Raw genomic sequence first — 20,188 nt, forward strand, 5'->3', positions numbered from 1 at the left:
CCTCTGTGTGGGTTTGGGGGAGGGGAGTTTGCCGCTCCCTCGGTCCATGTCAACTGGGGGGGTCCTCAGCGGTCCTTGGGGGAGACGGCCATGTCTTCCCCTTCCCGGTGCCTGAGAGGGGGGGATGGGCGGCCGGTAGGTGGACAGATGGAGGGATGAGAGGCCGAGGGATGGACAGATGGGCCCGAGGGGAGGGGCACAGACCCGGCCCTCCCCACCCACCCCACCCCAATCCCCACCCCCGCCAGATCTCCGCAGATGGGGCCCGGAGTTGCCGGCATACAGATGGCCAGGCCGGGGGACTTTTGGGCTGCTAGTGGGAGGATTGCCTTGTAGCCGGGCTCCAGGACTCAGCCCCCCAACCCTTTGAGACTCTACCTGCTGAACTCTGACCTCAGGCCCTGGCTGGTGCCTTGGTTGGGGGTGGGGGGGGGGATGTGCTGGGAGGGAAGGATGTTAGGATTTCTTTGGCCTGGGAAGTAGGTGGGGTGGGGGTACCTCAGGGCTAGGAGGGATGTGTGTTCATGCCTGTGTGTGTGAATCTAGGCCTGTTGACTATGCTACTGTGGTTCAATATTTTGTGTGCATTTTGGAAGTGTGTAAAATCCCTCCCAGGGCTCTTGTGTGAGCCTGTGTCTGTAATGAGTGAACATCTCAGAATGTCTGTGCAAGGTGGATCTTTTTGTGCCTCTGTGCTTGTTTGAGTGTGTCTCAGTTTTGTGTATCTGTGTATGCTTGTAGTTCTGTGTGTGTGTGTGAGGTGTGTCTATCTGCTAGTGTGTGCATTTGTGCATCTGGTGGTGTGGGGATGTATCAGTTTTGTGACCGTGCATCTTGGGGGATATGTGAAGTTGTATGAGTGTGTAGGAGTGTGTTTGGGCATTTAAGAGCATGCACCTGTGTATCACCTGTTTGTGCAACTGAGGATATGTTATATATGTGTGCCCCTGTGTGTTGGCTAGCGTGCAAGTGTGTATCTGTTATAGGAGCACGTATCTGGTTGTCTGCAAGGGGGCACATGGGTTTCTCTGTTGTGGGTGTCCATGAGTATGTATGAACGTGCAAAGAAAGTCAGTGTTGTACATGTGTGGTTGTGTGCAGGTGTGTCCACCTTGAGGGTGTGTGTCTGTGTTGTGAGTCCATTTATGTGTCAATGTTGGTGTCTGGAGATTGGGATTGTATCTGTTCAAACGTATGTGCAGGGCAATATGCACGCACGTATCTGTCTCCCTGGCACGAGGCTGACCTCACTTGTGGCCCAGTGAGATTGGGGCCTGTGTGGTGTGACCTGTGGTATGCTGGGGTCCATCCAGGGGGTCCAAGGACACAAGTGTGTCCTCATGCCAGGCCAAGAGCCCATGGAGGGTGGGGGCACACATCATACTGGTGTGTCCCTGGAAATCCAGATGTAGAGACTTGGATTGTGGGTCCATGTGGGTTTTGGCGTGTCCACACGTGTTAGTGTGACAGCGGTGTAATGGCGAGGATGGGGACCTCTGGTTCTTTCCTACCCTCGGTACCACTCAGCTCTTCCAAGTTGGGGAACTGGGATATGAACTCTGGAAGAGGCTGGGAGCCTGGAATCCTGGATCTGAAAGAGAAGGCGGCTGGGAGGCCAGATTCCTGGGTCTTGAGAAAGGAAGAAACCAAGACCTGGACTCTGGAGTTTGAAGAAGGAAGAGTCTGGGATTGCAGACACCAGGGTCTTGAGGGAGGAGGGGCCTGGGGTCTCTGGTCCGGCGAGCCCACAGAGGACAAAGGGTTAAACTCCTGGACTCCTGGGTTTGGAGGGGTAACAGTCCTGAGGCCCAGACTCCCTGGATTCCAGAAACGACTCGCTGGGTCTGTCTGAGACTATACAGAACCTGCAGCAGGAGGACGGAGAGAGTGATCACATCAGGGACTTCCTTGGCCCAGATGGTCTCTGAGGCAGGTCTTCAGAGAGGAGCCCGAAGGATGCTAATAGGGTCATTTTGTTCCTTTGCAGGTACCCGCCCAGGCCCTGACTCCCTGCAGAGAGGTGAGTGGGGTCCTTCAGGCTGGGGAGAGAGATGTGGAGTGATTGGGCCTGTTCTGAGCCAGCCGGAGGCCTGACGCCCTGCCTGGTATGGATTTCAGGGCAGGGTATGGCCGTGTCCAAGGGGCAGGGCTGGGTGGGGGGACAACAAGGTCAAGAGCATCGGGTTTGGGTCGGGGCCTGTGGTAGAGCCAGGGCTTGGGTGGTAGGTGGGGGTTTCAGGCCTGGAGGCATCCCCTCTCTGGATGGGTGAGGTGGTTGGGACGGGGAAGTCTCCTGATGATATGGGAAAAGGGCACAGAGAGTTTCACAACATGAAGTGACCCCTGCATTTGGAGAGCGACATGGACATGGTTTACCATTGTGTGTGTGTGTGTGTGTGTGTGTGTTTGTGCGCGTGCGCGCGCGTGCATGCATGTATGCATGTGGGAAGATCTCCTGGTCACCTGACCTGCTGGTGGCTGAGAGAGAGCCAGAGAAAATGATATGTTAATAATAATCATAATAATGATGATGATGATGATGGCTGCTAATATTTATACAGGGTTTACTCTGTCAGGAACTATTCTAAACCCATTACACTGTATTATCTCTGAATACTTAAAACAACCCCATGAGGTAGGTGCTATCATTATCCCCATTTTACAGCTGAGCACACTGAGGCACAAAGAGAGGAAGTCACCCGATTAAAGTCGCGCAGCCGGGAACTGGGGTACGAGCCCCAGCAATCAGGTCTGGGTTCTTCCTTGCAATGCTGCACTGCCTCTCAATAAATGTCAGCTATTTCCATTGCTGTTATTATTCCTTCAACTTGAGTCCCCCCTCCCCCCAACTGTGGGAGGCAAAACCGTGTACTTGTGCTTCAGAGACTGGGGTTCTGAGCCTTAGAGACCCCACAGCCAAGCAGGTGCTGAGCTGGGCCTCCAAACTTAGGAGCTCCGCCTCTCGGGCCAGGGTTTTCCATCAGACACAGAGCAGTTTCCCAGGCGGAGCGCAAGACCAATTAATGGGGGGCGCTCAGAGACACGGTGGGACGCCCTCACTCTGCCTCTTTTCCTCTCTCCAGCCCAGGCACTGGCTCTCCATCTCTATCTCTTTCTGCCTCCGTCTGGGTCTCTCTCTATAGTGTCTTCAGATCTCCTCCTGCCTCTTTTGGCTCACTCTTCCCCTCTTCATCTCTTGATCTCAATGCCCTTCTCTGTGTCTCCTCTGTTTGTTCTTCAGTCTCTCTTGGCTTCAGGCTGGCTCCTTGCCTCTGCACCTTGCTTTCAGATTCTTTCTCGTTTCCTTTTATTTATTTACTCACTTATTTACTTATTTATTTAGCTATGTAAGCTCTTGGCACAATGTGGGGCTCGAACTCACCACGCTGAGATCAAGAGTCACATGCTCTGCCCGTCAGGCGCCCCTCAGATTCTTTCTCTTTTTGCCACTTTGTCTCTTTCTCTCTCTCTGACTCTGTTTCTGCCAGTCTGTGCCCCCTGCTCCCCCCACTTGTCTCTCTGTCTCTTCACCTCTTTCTCTCTGACTCCCTTGGTCCCCCTCCCCACAGGCTGAAGGATTTAGGGCCACAGCAGGCTGTAGCCTCAAACTGCAGATTCCTAGGAGGTGGGCCAGCAGGGACTGGGTGTGGGGTGGGGTGAAAACAGTTTCAGGGACGCCCCCTTCCCATCCTTTCCTTTTCACCCCCCACCCACCCCGTGTTGTGATGGGAGCTGACATGTCGTGGGCTGCAGGCGCCGCAGGGGAATCCCCGCCGGAAGGTTTTGCCTGGAGCAGAGGCATAGCGTGAGTGTGTGAAGAGTGCGTGTGAGTGTGGGTACGTGTGGGGCCTTGTATGTGCCCACTGATGTGAGCATGAAAGCTTGCCCGCTGCTTGGGAGCTCACCAGGGCCCAGGATGAAACCAGGTTCAGAGAAGGACTTCTCAAGGCTGAGCAGGAAGACATGTGTTTTTCTCAGCTCCTCCTACCTTCAGATTCCCTCTGCCACTCCCAAGGGTGTGTGTGTGTGTGGGGGGGGGGGGTGTTACCCTTAACATTTATTGAATATTTGCTGTGTGGCAGGCCCTGTGCTCAGTGGCCCCCCTGAATGAGCTTACGGAACCCTTGCAACAACCCACTGAAGATGGTACGATTATCATCCCATTTTACAAATCAGGGAATTATGGCCTAAGTTAGGGGAAATCATTAGTTTGGGGTCACAGAGGTAGCAAGTGGGGGAGCCAGGACTTGAACCTGAGTCTGTTTGATTTCAGAGCACTTACTCTTAATAATAGTGCACACTATTATTGGGCACTCGATGGGTACATATTGGGCACTCGATGATCATGATGATAATAATCACCAACATGTATTGAACACATTTTATGTGCCAGGCACGGTTCTAAGTACATTAAGCTCATTAATCCATTTAATCCTCACAGAGGTAAGGCCTGTTTTTATCTCCATTTTACAGATGAAGAAACCGAGATTCAGAGAGGTTCAGACACTTGCCCGAGGTCACACAGCTAGTAAGTGTCAGAGCTGGAATTTGAACCCAGGGACTATGGCTTTGAAATCCATGACCTTAAACCCTAGTCAGCTGTGATTTTTCAAAATATTTAGTGGGTACTGGAAGGCCCAGGCTGGGCCAGGTGTCACCCCTCTGGGTGGGAAGTCATGAGAGGCCTGGGCCTCCTAGAGGAGGGTCCGTCCCAGTTGGGATCGGGACACTCAGGGGTGGGGCAGTGTAGTTTACCAGCCAGCACGGAAAGATGGTCTGTTAACAATGAAATGCACGCCTGCTGATGATCAGTCCTGCCACTGTTCTGCCCCAGGTCAGACTCCCAGCAGGACACGGTGGGCGGCCAGGCTGGTGGTCAAGCCCTGCGCCTGCGTGACCCGTCTCTTTCCCTTGCAGGTCTCACGCCCCACTCCTCCCGCCTTCCCCCTGCACCATGGCTCCGGGCCCCTTCTCCTCGGGGCTCCTCTCGCCGCCGCCTGCTGCCCTGCCCTTTTTGCTGCTGCTCTGGGCCGGGGCGTCTCGTGGTCAGCCCTGCCCCGGCCGCTGCATCTGCCAGAACGTGGCGCCCACGCTGACCATGCTGTGCGCCAAGACCGGCCTGCTCTTCGTGCCGCCGGCCATCGACCGGCGCGTGGTGGAGCTGCGGCTCACTGACAACTTCATCGCGGCTGTCCGCCGCAGAGACTTCGCCAACATGACCAGCCTGGTTCACCTCACCCTGTCCCGTAACACCATCGGCCAGGTGGCCGCCGGCGCCTTCGCCGACCTCCGCGCCCTCCGCGCCCTGCACCTCGACAGCAACCGCCTGGCCGAGGTGCGTGGCGACCAGCTCCGCGGCTTGGGCAACCTCCGCCACCTGATCCTCGGCAACAACCAGATCCGCCGGGTGGAGTCCGCCGCCTTCGATGCCTTCCTGGCCACCGTGGAGGACCTGGATCTGTCCTACAACAACCTCGAGGCCCTGCCGTGGGAGGCTGTGGGCCAGATGGTGAACCTGAACACCCTCACGCTGGACCACAACCTCATCGACCACATCGCCGAAGGGACCTTCGTGCAGCTGCACAAACTGGTTCGCCTGGACATGACCTCCAACCGCCTGCACAAACTGCCCCCTGATGGGCTCTTCCTGAGGTCCCAGGGCTCGGGGCCGAAGCCGCCTACGCCGCTCACGGTCAGCTTCGGCGGCAACCCCCTGCACTGCAACTGCGAGCTGCTCTGGCTGAGGCGGCTGACGCGGGAGGACGACCTGGAGACGTGCGCCACCCCCGAGCACCTCACCGACCGCTACTTCTGGTCCATCCCCGAGGAGGAGTTCCTGTGTGAGCCCCCGCTGATCACGCGCCAGGCGGGGGGCCGGGCCCTGGTGGTGGAGGGCCAGGCGGTCAGCCTGCGGTGCCGCGCCGTGGGGGACCCCGAGCCCGTGGTGCACTGGGTGGCGCCCGATGGGCGGTTGCTGGGGAACTCGAGCCGGACCCGGGTGCGGGGGGATGGGACGCTGGATGTGACCATCACCACCTTACGGGACAGCGGCACCTTCACCTGCATCGCCTCCAACGCCGCCGGGGAAGCCACTGCGCCCGTGGAGGTGTGCGTGGTGCCCCTGCCTCTGATGGCGCCCCCGCCAGCCGCCCCGCCGCCTCTCACGGAGCCCGGCTCCTCTGACATCGCCACGCCCGGCCGCCCTGGTGCCAACGAATCGGCCACCGAGCGCCGGCTCGTGGCGGCCGAGCTCACCTCGAACTCGGTGCTCATCCGCTGGCCCGCCCAGAGACCTGTGCCCGGCATCCGCATGTACCAGGTCCAGTACAACAGCTCCGCGGATGACTCCCTTGTCTACAGGTGGGTGCTGCAGTCCCAGGAACCACCCCCCGCCCCTGCCCCCGACTCCGGGGGCCCTCCCCATCATCTGCCCCACTCCCTTGGCCTTTTTGCTCCCCTGGGGTTCTCTAGATGGCCGTGCGGAGTTGTCTTGGGCTCTCATTTGCCCTGTCTCCTTCTCTCTCTACTTCTGTCTCACTATCTCTTTCTGGTTTTCCTGCAGTTAGGTAATCTTCGTTGAGATCCCATACGAGCCAGACGTGAACTGTGCCCAGCATGATCCCTGCTCTCTGGGGTTCACGGTCTACCTCACTGCTGGCCAAAGGTGTCTGGTTGTGCACCTTGTCAGTTAAACATTTAGGAACATGAAATATATTCACACACTTACATATGTATAGTTACATTTATATTTACAGATTATATACCAGTGTTACTGTATCAACCCATTGGGTACATCACAGAACAGAAAAGGAAAAGTATGAGAAAAAGATATAAATGATCATTTGATCTTCCCCACTTTGTTGCGAAGCAGTGATGATACCCGCTCCCACTTTATACGCACCCATAAGTTATTTCCACCATCCACTGGGTTAGAAGCCCTTGCCCTGGTGTGGACAGATCTGTACCGTATAAGACAGACATTAAAAGATTACTTTCTCCCATCATCTCTGTTATTCTCTTGCTTTTGCCTCTGTCTGTCTGTACCCTCTCTCCCTCCTGCCCTTATTAGGCACTGAGCCCCTGCTCTGTGCTAGGCCCTGTGCTACCTCATTCGATCTTCCCAACTCTGCCATGAAGCAGCAGTGATCCCCGCCTCCCATTTTATAGACAGGGAAGCTGAGACTCAGTGGGAGGAAATCACTTGCTCAAGGTCACAGAGAAAAGTGGCAGAGCCAGGATTCCAGGCCTTACCCTTTTAACTCCTAATCTTGCCCTTTTGACATTGAACACACACATTGAGCACCTACTGTTTGCCAGGCAGGGATTAGGGGAGAAGGATAATACATTTCTGTAAATGACTCTTGGTTTCCGTGACTCTCCACCTCTCTGTTTCTCTCTTTCATTCTTGGTCTAACCCTTGGCCACTATGCGGTGGGGTGGGGGTGCTCCTCAGACCCTGTATGTATGTGGATGTTGGTGGCCCTCTGTCCCAGCAGGGTGACAAATCCCTGGTCTCTTCCTTTCCCCTGAAGGCCACAGTTCCAGTCCTCTGTCCCCCATTGCAGATGCCTGTGCTACGGTGCTGTAGGGGTTAACCTCCTCGCGGCTGCCATGGGCGGAGGTGACATCCAACCAGAAGCCTCCTCTGCTGCTTGCTTAGGTCTTGCAGCCAATTAGAGACACATGGGCTGAAGCTTTCTTAAGGAGCCAGCCTCTATCCTTGAAAAGTGGGGAGCCCCTAGCAACTGGTTACTTTGGGGGAAGGAGGAAGAGGAATCCAAGCCTCTTGGGAAGGGGAGGGGAGAGGAAGAGGAAGACTTAACAGCTAAGGGGCCCGAGGTTGGATGGGGTGGGGGGCAGTGTGTGAAATGGCAGGCAGGGGGGTCAGTTGGAAATGTGGGTAGGCCTTTATGAGGGGGTGGGGCCCTTACCCGAAATCTTCTGGTTGAAGGGTGGCTCTTGGTGGTAAGGGAGCTGAGGTGGGCTTCAGGATGAAAGGTGGCCTGGTTGGAGGGAATGTGAAGTTTCTGAGAGAGAGGAGGCCTGTGGAGATGGGGGCGTGGCCTCTCTCAGGAGATGGAGCTGCCGCTGCATGGTCCCAGGCAGATGAGGTGGCAGTCCTTGTCTCTGGTGACCCACTAAGAGTTTTGTAGGTGAGGAGGCTTGTGAGGTTGAGTGCTGGGAATGCGAATTCCTGTGGATGGGGCAGTCCTGGCTTAGCCAACAGCACAGACATGGCCAACAGCACAGAAGGGATATGCCCAACAGAAGAGGGTCAAGGCCTAGTGGGAATGGTCTTACAGACGGGGAAGAGTGCAACTGGCGGTGAAAGCCACAGCAAGGGCTACTGGCCCACACTGGGTGGGATGCACGCTAATCATGACGAAATTATTCAGTGCCAGGCTTTAGGTGTGTTAACTCATTCACACATCACACTCTCTATGATGGAGTTCTTAATATCTCCATTTTGGGGAAATGAGGCACAGAGAGGTTAAGAAACTTGCCTAAGGTCACAGAGCTAGCAAGTGGCAGAGAGATTCAAACACAGGCTCTGAGACTTTGTCAGCATAAGCGCTTCTTTACACTGTCCCTCACTGGAGGACAGGGTCCTATAGCAAGAAAGGGCATGCTTGCTTGGCTACATTTTACCCAATTACAGATGACATTAACCGGGGGCGGGGGGGGGGGGCATGATTTCATGCCTCTGGTGGTATGGGGCAGAGCATGCACACAGAGTGATTGGTTGCAGGACATGCAAAGAGTGGACATGGTTCTAGGCACAGTAGGGAAACCATCCCTAGTAGGTCTTGGGAGTGTGGCTTGGAAGCCACTGGTCAATCAAAAGGGGAGTGGCCTATAGCCATGGCCCCTTAGTGGGTGGGAATATGTAGTTGAGGGGTTTGGTAATTGTCCCAGAAGATAGGCGCAGCTTGATGTATTTACCCAAAGGTGGGACATGCAGATGAGGGGCGTGGCCTGTATCATAGTTTCCCCAGAAAGGATGGGAATATATAGAAAAGAGGAACTAGAAGAGCATCCATTGTCCCGGTAGCAGTAATATAGGGTGTGTGAGTTGACCTCAGTGTCCACTTGAGTGAGGATGGGACCTACAGGAAACGAGAGGTGGCCTGTTGTGTCGGGGCCCTTAAAGGGTGGAAATATGTAGACCTTGAATGGCAGTCGTCCAATAAAAGTGAAACACTGCCAGGAGGCATGTTCCTTGAGGGTAGGACTTAAAAGCTATAGCACTCCTCCCTTGCAGGGGCCAGGACATGTAGATGAGGGAACAGGAATGGCAGATATTACCTAATAGGTGACAAGACACCACAAGGAGTGGGTCTGAGGGCAGGGCATGCAGAAGAGGGGCATGGCCTGTAGCAGGGGTCCTGACAGGATGGGAATTTGTCGCTTGAATGGCTGCTACTGTCCCACAGAGGATGAAATACCGGTAGGGACACATGGTTTGGTCCCCATTGGTCACCAAGGGTGGGACATGCAAACGAAGCGATGTAGTTCATAGGGGAGCTAACCCAGCGCTGATACCCTCCCCTCCTGCAGGATGATCCCATCCACCAGCCAGACCTTCCTGGTGAATGATCTGGCAGCAGGCCGCGCCTACGACCTGTGCGTGCTGGCTGTCTACGACGACGGGGCCACGGCACTGCCGGCCACGCGAGTGGTGGGCTGCGTGCAGTTCACCACCGCTGGGGATCCCGCGCCCTGCCGCCCACTGAGGGCCCATTTCTTGGGTGGCACCATGATCATCGCCATCGGGGGCGTCATCGTCGCTTCGGTCCTCGTTTTCATCGTTCTGCTCATGATCCGCTATAAGGTCTACGGCGACGGGGACGGTCGCCGCGTCAAGGGTACCTCCAGGTCGCCGCCGCGGGTCAGCCACGTGTGCTCGCAGACCAACGGCGCAGGCGCCCCGCAGGCCCCTCCCCCGCCGGCGCAAGACCGTTACGAGGCGCTGCGCGAGGTGGCGTCCCCCGCTGCTGCCGCCGTGGCGGTCGAGGCCAAGGGCCCCGCGGCCGAGACGGCTTCCGCGGAGCCGGAGAACGTCCTTGGACGCTCCCTGGGCGGCTCGGCCACCTCGCTGTGCCTGCTGCCGTCTGAGGAAACCTCTGGGGAGGAGTCTCGGGCCGCGGCGGGCCCTCGGAGAAGCCGTTCCGGGGCCCTGGGGCCGCCAGCTTCGGCGCCTCCCACTCTAGCTCTGGTTCCTGGGGGCGCCCCGGCCCGGCCGAGGCCGCAGCAGCGCTATTCGTTCGACGGGGACTACGGGGCGCTCTTCCAGAGCCACAGTTACCCGCGCCGCGCCCGGCGGACAAAGCGCCACCGGTCCACGCCGCACCTGGACGGGGCCGGAGGGGGCGCGGCCGGGGAGGACGGAGACCTGGGGCTGGGCTCCGCCAGGGCACGCCTGGCCTTTACCAGCACCGAGTGGATGCTGGAGAGTACCGTGTGAGCGGCAGGCGGGCGCCGGCACGCCTGGGTGCCGCGGACAAACGCCCAGCCGCCCGGACGCCGGGGCAGGACTCGCGGGAGAAAGCGCGGCGCCTAGTCGTCGGACTATAGAGGCGGAGACTCGCCCTTCTCCTCCCCGGAGGGGGCGGGACTGCCTCGTCTGCGGCTCTTGGCCACGCCCCCGGGCCCCGGGGAGTTAGGGGGCGGGCAGCCGGGCCCCCTTCCTCCACGGACTCCTCGCCTCCCTCCTGCCCCTCCCCCCGCGCGCTCGCGGACCTCGCTGGAGCCGGTGCCTTACACAGCGAAGCGCGGGGAGGGGCAGAGCCCCCCCGACACTGCAGCACTGAGACACGAGCCCCTTCCCCCCGCCCGGGACCCGGGGCAGGGGCGAGGGGCCCATTTCTTGTATCTGGCTGGACTAGATCCTATTCTGTCCCGCGGCGGCCTCCAAAGCCCCCACCCCACCCCATTCACCTCCCTGGTCCCGTCGGGTCTGGCTTGGGGTCCCCCTTTTCTCTGTTCCCTTTGTCTCTGTCCCGCCCTCTGTCGTCTTTGTCTTACGTGTCTGTCCTTCCCTATTTGTATCTCCTTTCTCCGTCCCGTCGTCTCTTCTCCCTCTGCCCTCCCATATCTTGTCCAGTCTTCCTATCTCTCCCGATTACCTCTTCCCACTACACATTCTCCCGGGCAGGTCCCACTGGAAGGACCAGACTCTCCCCTATTCCTTCCTCTTTTCCCAAATAAACCCCCACATGAACAAAATCCAAAACCAAATCCCCCTCCCTGCCGGAGCCGGGACCCTCCGCCGCAGCAGAATTAAACTTTTTTCTGTGTCTGAGGCCGCTCTGCTGACCTCTGTGTGTGTCTGTGTGTCTTGGGATGTGTGTGTGTGTGACCTGGATTACAGCATAAGGACGCAAGTGAGACTGAAGGAAAGGTGGCTAGTTGGGACCAGGGAGACTGGAGATAGTTTCCCGTCCCCTGAGAGACTTAGAGGTGGGGCATAATAAAAATAAAATAATACTAGCTAACATTTAGTGAGTGCTTACTATGTGCCAAGCACTCATTTAATCCTCTAAACAACCCTAGATGTCAGTGATGTTATCCCATTTCGCAGATGAGGAAATTGAGGCACAGGAAAGTTAAGTAACTTGCCCAAGGTCACAGAACCAGCACAGAAAGCAAAATCGGGATTTAAAAAGGCAGGCAGCCTGACTTCTGAGTCTGGATTCTTAACCACAGAATTCTGCTGAACAGCTGTTGGATGTCCATTCCACGCGTGGGCATTGTGCTAAGCACAGCTCCTCTCTCTTAGGTTGGACAGCTAACTGAAGTAGGTATGTTTGGTCCCATTTTACAGTCAGGAATCTGAACCAGGGAGAAGTGAAAGTCACTTGCCCAAGGTCCCCAAGTGAAGAAATAGGGGAGCTGGCAGGTTGACCTCTATTTTTCACTGCTACACTGTATTGCCTCTGGTGTCTGTCTAGAGGCTAGGGAACGGCCCCAGAGACCTTAGTTAGCTGAGCATGGGTATCCAAAGTCAGCCTTGGGGAGGGGATGAGGGAAAATGTTCATTGGTCGCTGTCTGGAGTCTGAGAGATCCTAGGTGCAGAAGGAGTCTGCTGGGAGCACAGAGGATGGTGTGGGGGAGAGGATTTTCTCAGGTGAGGCTGAGGGCTGTGGCTGGGGAAGGAAAGTTGGTCAGGTGGGATGCCCCAGCCCTTGGAGAGGGGGAGGCCTGCAGTGAAAACTGCTTCCTGATCCTGGAGAAGGAGGAGGAAGGCTTCTTGCCAGCCAGGGGCCCCCTGAGGCCTGGGGAGGAGGAAAGAAAGACAGAAATAGAAACAGAGCAGGAGGGAGGGGGATGGATCTGGGCAGACAGGGTGGGAGGCAGCAAGGACAGAAGCACCAGAGACTCACAGGCCATGAGGCTCCCTCACCCAGTGGCTCAGCCACACATCCATCTCCATCATCACGACTCCTGGATACTGAGGGCTTCCCACACGCCAGGCACTGTGCTCACGAACCCTCCCTGATGCAAGGAGAGAGTATGCAACCCAGAGCCCAGCAAAATGGAGTTACTCAGATAGTAAGCGTGATTGCATTTATCCTCTGCAACAGATCTGTGTAGTGTGTGCACCCACTTTTCTAGAGGAGGAATCTGAAGTTTAGGGAGGTTAAGGAGTTTGCCCAAGATCACACAGCCAGGAAATGGCAGAGCCATGATTGGAAAGTTTACTGCCTCCGAGTCCTGCACACCCAACCATCTGACTATATTGTCTCTGATTCACCCAATAAAGCTTTATGGAGCATGTACTGTGTACCTGGCCCTGTTCAGGGGATACAACAGTGAACAAAATAGTTTAACTAAAACAAAACAAGAAACCCCTGCCCCATGGAGCTCATATTCTAGACGGGGGAGGGGGGGTGAGAGTAAACAAGCACGTGATAATGTATCTGGGGGTAAATGAGTGCCATGGAAAGAATGAGAAGGGGATGGAACAGGGACTGACTGGGAGGCCTACTTTAGGTTGGGGGCTCAAGGGGTGTGATGCTGGAGCTGAAGAAATCCCTTGTAGGAAGAGCCAGGGAAAAGCATTCCAGGCAAAGTGAATAGCACATGCAAAGGTCCTGAGAAAAGAGTGTGCTTGGTGTTTTGGAGGTAGTATGTCTGGACCGGAGCAAGTGGGAGAGTGGGAGGGGAGGGGGTGGGAGAGGCAAGCAGGGAACAGATTCTGCAGAGCCTTGTGGGCTGGGGTCAAGGGTCAGGTTGTATTCTCTGAGCTATGAGAAGCCAGTGGAGGATTGTCTGTAGAGGTGGTATACGGTCTGATTTCCGTGGAAGACCCCAGCTTTGGGGTGGTGTGTATGTACCTTCAAAACAAAATCAGGAACTGCCATCTCAGAATTTGGCATCCACCCACTGGCATGTTTGGGGCCAACATGGTCCCCAGTTCAGCACTTTGGATAACACTCCACCCACCTTCCTTCACTTGTAACCCCTTCATTTGGTAGAGAAGTATTTATCAATGCCAATGCTATGCTTGTTTTTCAAAATTGAGAGCTCTAAACCCAAGGAACAGGTACACTAGGTGAGAGAGGGCCTAGGATCATCTAAGCGGAATGTTTGAGTATCTCTTCTGTGCCTGGCCCTGTGCTGGACACTGAAGACCCAGGAGCGACCAAAACAGACTCAGTTTCTGCCCTCCTGGAGCTGAGGGCAATCGCAGCCCTATTGCTGTTCAGGAGACTGGGAGCCCAGCAGAGCTGCCTGCCCCTGCCCCGAGGTTCCCTCTGAACTAATAAGGGACACTTCTTAGTTCAGAGTCTTTAGGTAGCAAGTGACAGGAACTCAGCTTCCCTGGATTAAGCATCAAAAGTGGGCACTGTTGGCTCATACATCTGGGATGCAGACAATTAAGGGTAAAGCTACAAAGAATTTGGCCTTAGAGACCGGAACCACCCAGACACTTTAGTCACTCATTTCTCTGTTTCTCCCAGTTCAGATTCATCCTCTTCAACATGTGGTGGGGAAAATGGCCATGTATTTACAGACACATATTTGATGCTTCTAGCACCATAACCCCAAAGGTAAAATGGCAAAATCTCCTCCAGTCCTCAATGAGAAAAAAATCAGGGAAGGGCTCTGATTGGCCTGACTGGAGTCACATGACATTCCTGCTCTGACTGTAGCAGCCAAGGCAATGTAATGCTTTGATTGGCCAGGTGGGGGTCTGGGTTGTGTGGCCTGGGGGAGGGGAGGTTACTAAAATAATATTAGGTTGAACCATATGAAATAGCCAGTTTTGTAGGTTAGAAATGGCAGAACATGGGCAATTTCATATGATTGACCCTAAACAGTCACCAGAAAAGTAGGATGGGAAAGCTTCTAGGCATATAAAAGCAATAGGAACCCCAATGCACCATGCAGAAGGATTTTTGAAGGAGAAGGTGGTATTAGCTGAGACATAAGGGATGAATGGGAACTGGCCAGGTGAAGACTTCACCGTGGCAGGAGAGTAGTAGGACATGTCCTAGGCACAGGGAACAGCGGATGCAGAGGCTGTCATGAGCGGGGACAAAGGGCTTTGCCTCTGTGCTCTGGAGATGGAGTGATCTGACTGAGCCAACCTGAGTCATACGTTCAACCAAATGAAGAAGTAGGAAAACAGAGTTATTCCCCAAAGGAAAATTGAGGAGCTTTACCAGGAGAAATGGATGCTGAACAGACCAAACCAAAATATATCCAGTTTAAGAATTTTTGTTAGGCCTTGGCATTTCCAAGAAGGGATTTGCAACTCTAATTCCAGCAGGCCTATTGAAGAGGGTCATATGCCAGAATTCAGATATCTCCTATATGATTCAAATGTTTACTAACAAATATGTGTTTGATAATGTAAGCTCTATGCCCAACATGGGGCTTGAACTCACGACCCCGAGATCAAGAGTTGCATGCATGCTCTACCAACTGAACCAGCCAGGCACCCCATATTATCAAATATTAATTGACTACCTTCTCTAGGTTCTATGCTGGGCATACAGAGATGGATTTGTGAGGATACATCTGGCTGCAAAAGACAGAAAACCCAATTAACATGACTTAAGACATTTGGTTATCTCATTTAATAAGAAGTCTGGAGTTAGGAGGTTTGGGGGTTTGGTGCAACGGCTCATTGATATCACCAAGGACCCAATTTCCTACTCTTTAGTTCTACCTTCCTTAGAAGAATAGCTTCATACTCTAGGTTCGTTGCCTCTTGGTCACAAAATGGTCACCACAGCTCCAGAGCTCACATCCTCATACTAGTGAACTAAGCAGGAAGGAAGGGAACACATGGAAGAGTTTTTTTGCGTCAGGGAAGAAAAAAAAATTCTAAAATAATAAGAGTAACAGCAACAAACACATATGTGGGGCTTAACCTGTGCCAAAAACTGTTTTAAATTCCTTACATAAACTAATTAATTCAAGAAGCCCTTCAGTTGGATGGCTATCAAACTGCAAGGGAATCCCAAGAAGCAGGTGTCAGGCAAAGGGGAAAGAAATTCATGCCATGGGCTGAGCAACTTACATCTTCCTTGTACCACTGATTGCTTTAGGCTTAGGCATGTGACTAAATTCTAGCCAATGAGACAAGCATGCACATCCAATAGGGAGTTTTTCTGGAAGGTTTTCTTTGCCTTTATTTTATTTATTTTTAAAAAATATTTTATTTATTGGGGCACCTGGGTGGCTCAGTCGGTTAAACGTCTGCCTCCTGCTCAGGTCATGATCTCAAGATCCTGGGATCGAGCCCCACGTCGGGCTCTCTGCTCAGCGGGGAGTCTGCTTCTCCTTCTCCTTCTGCTCCTACCCCCCACCCGTGATTTCTCTCTCTTTCTCTCTCAATCAAGTGCAGGCAAGCAGGGGGAGGGGCAGAGGGAGAGGGAGAGAGAGAATACCAAGCAGACTCCAAAGGGAGTAAGGAGCCTGAAGCAGGGCTGGATCCCACAACCCAGAGATTGCAACCTGAGCCAAAGTCAAGAGTCGGTGGCTTAACCGACTGCACCACCCAGGCACCCCAGTTTTCCTTGCTTTTAAAAACTGTGGAATATAAATGGATTTGTGGAGCAGGGAGATGGAATAGGAGCTTGCTCCGTCCACTCCAGGCATCGACCTGGTATTGCAGTACTTCCAGGAACAGTGCACCCCCTTGCGGGTAATACTAATGGTGCAAAAGGAAAAAAAATAAAAAATAAATAAAAACTGCGGAAGAAGGGGTGCTCAGGTGGTTCAGTCGGTTAAGCATCTGACTCCTGAATTCAGCTCAGGTTGTAATCTTGGGGGTCATGGGAGCGAGCCCCAAGTTGGGCTCCCCACTCAGGGGGGAGTCTGCTTCTCTCCTCCCTCTGCCCCTCCCCCCAACTCATGCTCTCTCTCTCTCTCAAAATAAATAAATAAATCTAAAAAAACAAAACAAAACAAAACCTATAGAAGGAGAGTTAGGGCCCCAGACACTATGGAGCAGAGGCAAGCTATCCACATTGAGCCTTGTCCAAATTCATGATCCACAGAATCTGTGAGCAGGATAAAATTGTCATTTTACTCCATTAAGTTTGAGGTGGTTGGTTGTGACAGCTGGAGCTGTGGCTGCCATCTTGAGGCCATGAGGTAGCCAGAGTAAGAATCAGCCAACAGAGATGGACAGAATTTGGTTCCCAAAGACATTACTGAATAATGAATTAACCAGGCCTAGAACAGCCCTGCCAGCTGACTTTTTGTTATGCGTGATAATAAACTCGTTTTTACTTTCCCCATTTGAGTTGGGTTTCTGATGCTCATTACAGGTTAAGGCATCTTTATTAGACCTCTATCTGTCCTAGGTACCCATGGAACAGAGAGATATCCAGTTCACATGGACAGGGATAGACAGAGAGACATATAAACATGTGTGTACATGCACACAGAACAGCACACACATGGGCATGAACTTGCCGTTATGTATCTTCGGTCAGACCCAGTCTCAGGCAGACACTCACTTAAATCCATACACGCACACGGTCGCAGAAATCAAGCACACACAATATACACAACCAGTTACACATTTTACCTACACCTCTTAGACATCCACCCTCAGTCACAGACTCACAATCATACACATACCCAAGGATTCAGTTATCACAGAAGGTTCCAATTCCTTCCTGTTTATTTGCGCATATTGTATAAAAGTAGAAAAACAAGCATTACTTTTGGGTCTAGGTCAGTGCTAAAGCTTCATAAATAAGGGGCGAGAGGAAATAACTTAAGGCAGGGCTGGGGCTTAGTGCATAAATAAGGTCTGGGGTCCCAGATGGGCTGGGGGTGGATCCAGGTCCTAGACACACAGGTCTCCACTGGCGACACATTCCAGGTCCTTTTTGAGGAGGCGGAAGAGGTTGAACAGGACAGAGGCCTCGAGGCAACCTTGAGACTCCTGTGAAAGGGAAACATGGTTGCCATTGCCCAGGCATCAGCCTCCTCCCTTACCCAGGGCCCGGGCATCCATCCCCGTCTCGAGTCACTCACCTTCTTTGAGGCCTCGTGGAGCCGGTGCAGCCAGTGGTGGAGGCGGCCTCGGGGCTGGGGGCCTGCTGTGGGCTGAGCCTCGACCTGTGGGCAGAGGAGGGTGGTGTGTGAGGCAGGGCCTGGGACGGAGAGGTGAGGTCCCCTAAGCCCAGAACCCACAGACGGGGCCCAGGTGCCCCGAGCACTCACACAGGCCTGGAGCTCGGAGCGGATGTGGCGCAGCGTGTGAAGGGGCTGGTCCAGGATGCCCCCCTGGGACCTGTCAGCCATGGTCTCCAGGACCTTCAGGGTCAAGGCCAGCTCAGCCTCCAAGGCTACAGGGCGCTCCCACACCTGAGGAGAGGTGAGAAAGAACAGGCAAGGTGGAAAGGTAAGGAAGCGTAGGCAAGAAGGCCCAGTTAAGTGGGGACAGGTCGGGAGTGCAGGGAAGGAGGGCAGGTGATATGCGACACAGGATGGGGACAGGTGATGGGTCAGGTGGGAGGGAGGCAGGAGAAGGGAACGCGTGAGGAAGGATGCAGATGAAGGATACAGGTGAGGGGGAAACCTAAGGGAAGATACAGGTGAAAGAGTGAAGTGGGACAAGTGAAAGGTGGCTCGTGGGGGTCACAGAAGTTTGGAGAGACGGGATGGGGATGGGTGAACAGAGAGAGGTTAGGGAAGCAGGTGGAGAGGGGCAGTTGGATGCACAGGCGATCAAGGTGAAGGAAGGAGACATGGACTCTGGGAAAGAGCACTGGAAGAAAGATGATGGGGGACACAAGGCAGAGTCAGTGGTGAGGAGAACAGATGATAGGGGAGGAAGGAATCAGCCCTGAGAGTAGACAGTGACAAACTGGCCAGGGCCAGGGGCTTGGGTGGGAGATAGACCCGGGAGAGAGAAAAAAGGAGAAATGAGAAGGAATTAGGTAAGAGTGATGAGGACAGGTGAAAGAGATAGGGACATGGGGACAGGCAGAGAGGTGATTGAAAGGGACCTAAGGGAGGGATGGGGTCAGGGGAGCAGTTGAGGAAGGACGGGGGCCCAGGACAGGTGAGGAGAGACCAGACAGAGGGGAGGACAGGTGAGACAAAGGAGGTGAGGGGCCACTTTAGGAGTGAGGGAGAGGGGCCAGGTGAGGGTAAGGGTAGCCTCACTTCCAACTCACCTGCAGCTGGTTCAGGTCCCGGTTTCTAGGGAAGAGGCGGGAGCCGCAACTCCAGTTTTTTAGTGAATTTTCCTAGAAAGTAAGAGCAGAGATTAGCCTACAGTAGGAGGGCCGGAGGCTAGCCCATAGCCGCAAGGTTGACCTCGCAGGAGGGCTTGAGTTTAATCCATAGCAGAAAGGACAGAGGTTAACCATGGCTGAAAAGCTAGAGGCTAGCCCATAGCAGGAGGATGGGAGGTTAGCCCACTATAGCCAGGCAGCAGTTGGGCCAAAGCAAGAGTAGAGGTTAATCCACAACAATGGGGACTCACCAAGGCATCCTTGGCCTTCTTGAAGGCCTCCAGCTCCCTTGGTGACAGAGATTTGAACCTGCCAATGTCACAGCGCTTCCAGGTTGTGGTGGGCTTGGACGTGGGGACAGGGCCAGCTCTGGCCAAGCTCAGCCCTGCAGTCACCAGCACCAGGACCCACATCGTGGCCATAGTCAAATCGCAACTGCTTCCCTGGCTGCATGGCTCCACTTTTTAGCCAGGCTAAATGAGCAATCCTGGCTGATGTGTGTAAAGTGAAAAGGCAAATGGAAATTGCGATTTTCACAATGACTTGAAAGGCGTGAGTGGGTGGAGCTAGGTGCGGAGTCAGGTGAGCTCACAGGTGTGGGTGGGGCCAGATGAGCCCAGAGCTCTGTCAAGAAGGAAAGAGAAACTGAAATTCGATCCCAGAACGAAGACTAAGGAGTCCCTGACCTGGTTCAGGAGTTCCTGGAATTTTGGGAATCCACTGATTGCGGCCAAGGAAGGTAGAGGGATAGGAAGCGGTCGCAGCAGGGCAGGGACTAGGGCAGGGTGTGTGCGGTGAGGCTGCTTGGATGCGAGAGAGGGAGCTTCCCCTGTCGGTTTAAGCGTGTTCTGGGAACTCATTTTATGCTCTGAACAATCCTGTGAGTTGTTACTTTTATGCTTGTCCCCATTTTACCAGCGAGAAAACTGAGCCACAGGAAGGAAAAATGACTTGCTGAAGGTCCCACAGCTGGTTAATGGCAGAGCTGGGGTTTGAATGGAGTCTTATGTGCTTACCCCCTTGTAGAAGGGGGTAGAAGATGAGAACCTTTGGGAGTCACAGTCAGCCGGTTCTCCTGTCTCTCCCTCTAGGTAGCATGAAAGGGTAGGGACCTCCTCATTCGCTGGGGCAAGAGAACTTACTGGGGACTGGAGGGGCTGCCTGAGGAGAAGGCAGTGAGGAGGGCTTTCAGAAGGCAGACGGAGTCTGGTTGCTTTGTTATCATCACCCCCCATGGTAATAATAATTGTGTAGCATGTAGGGAATTGCTTTGATGTGCAGGCACTTTATATTTTTCATTCCTTTATTTTTTTTCTTGGCCCTTAGGTGCAGAGAGTTATTAATCATACTCTTCAGATCATAACATAGAATCACAATTGGCCCATGAAAGACCTCTCTAAGGTCCCCCCGTACCCCACCCCCACTCCCACCCCACCCACCTGCAGGTATACCCACGTTAATGCACTTGATATAT

The 20,188-nt window shown here is 54.1% G+C and overlaps 2 protein-coding genes and 1 pseudogene across 3 annotated transcripts; 2 read left to right on the forward strand and 1 right to left on the reverse strand.

The window, feature by feature from the left end:
- Positions 1–4,506: 4,506 nt before the first annotated feature.
- LRFN1 (leucine rich repeat and fibronectin type III domain containing 1) lies at positions 4,507–11,267 on the forward strand. Its single transcript, XM_021701055.1, has 3 exons — positions 4,507–4,528; positions 4,918–6,360; positions 9,559–11,267. The coding sequence occupies exons 2-3, from the start codon at positions 4,955–4,957 to the stop codon at positions 10,463–10,465; spliced, it is 2,313 nt and encodes a 770-aa protein (XP_021556730.1). The 5' UTR covers positions 4,507–4,528; positions 4,918–4,954; the 3' UTR covers positions 10,466–11,267.
- Positions 11,268–16,031: 4,764 nt separating this feature from the next.
- On the forward strand, positions 16,032–16,155 carry LOC123323321 (annotated as a pseudogene).
- Positions 16,156–17,299: 1,144 nt separating this feature from the next.
- Positions 17,300–19,149, reverse strand: LOC110590308 (interferon lambda-1). Of its 2 annotated transcripts, none has more exons than XM_021701088.1 (5): positions 18,966–19,149; positions 18,655–18,726; positions 17,690–17,839; positions 17,507–17,584; positions 17,300–17,414 (listed from the first exon to the last, which is right to left on the reverse strand). In XM_021701088.1, the coding sequence occupies exons 1-5, from the start codon at positions 19,134–19,136 to the stop codon at positions 17,316–17,318; spliced, it is 570 nt and encodes a 189-aa protein (XP_021556763.1). In that variant the 5' UTR covers positions 19,137–19,149; the 3' UTR covers positions 17,300–17,315. The 2 variants fall into 2 exon arrangements, with proteins under 2 accessions (XP_021556763.1, XP_021556762.1); XM_021701087.1 differs by having other exon boundaries at positions 17,316–17,414; positions 17,507–17,590; positions 17,696–17,839; positions 18,966–19,136.
- Positions 19,150–20,188: the final 1,039 nt, after the last annotated feature.

This window comes from Neomonachus schauinslandi, chromosome 16 (assembly GCF_002201575.2).
Source record: "Neomonachus schauinslandi chromosome 16, ASM220157v2, whole genome shotgun sequence".
NCBI lineage: Eukaryota > Metazoa > Chordata > Mammalia > Carnivora > Phocidae > Neomonachus > Neomonachus schauinslandi.

What these genes read in the sequence shown, in the direction of transcription:
- LOC110590308 (XM_021701088.1), bottom strand. Translation starts at nt 19,136, where the DNA reads ATGGCCACGATGTGGGTCCTGGTGCTGGTGACTGCAGGGCTGAGCTTG. An exon ending in AGAAGGCCAAGGATGCCTTG is followed by an intron (nt 18,727 to 18,965) that starts GTGAGTCCCCAT and finishes CTTACTTTCTAG; the next exon opens with GAAAATTCACTAAAAAACTG. An exon ending in AGCTCCAGGCCTGTGTGAGT is followed by an intron (nt 17,585 to 17,689) that starts GCTCGGGGCACC and finishes CCACAGGTCGAG; the next exon opens with GCTCAGCCCACAGCAGGCCC.
- LRFN1 (XM_021701055.1), top strand. Translation starts at nt 4,955, where the DNA reads ATGGCTCCGGGCCCCTTCTCCTCGGGGCTCCTCTCGCCGCCGCCTGCT. An exon ending in GATGACTCCCTTGTCTACAG is followed by an intron (nt 6,361 to 9,558) that starts GTGGGTGCTGCA and finishes CCCCTCCTGCAG; the next exon opens with GATGATCCCATCCACCAGCC.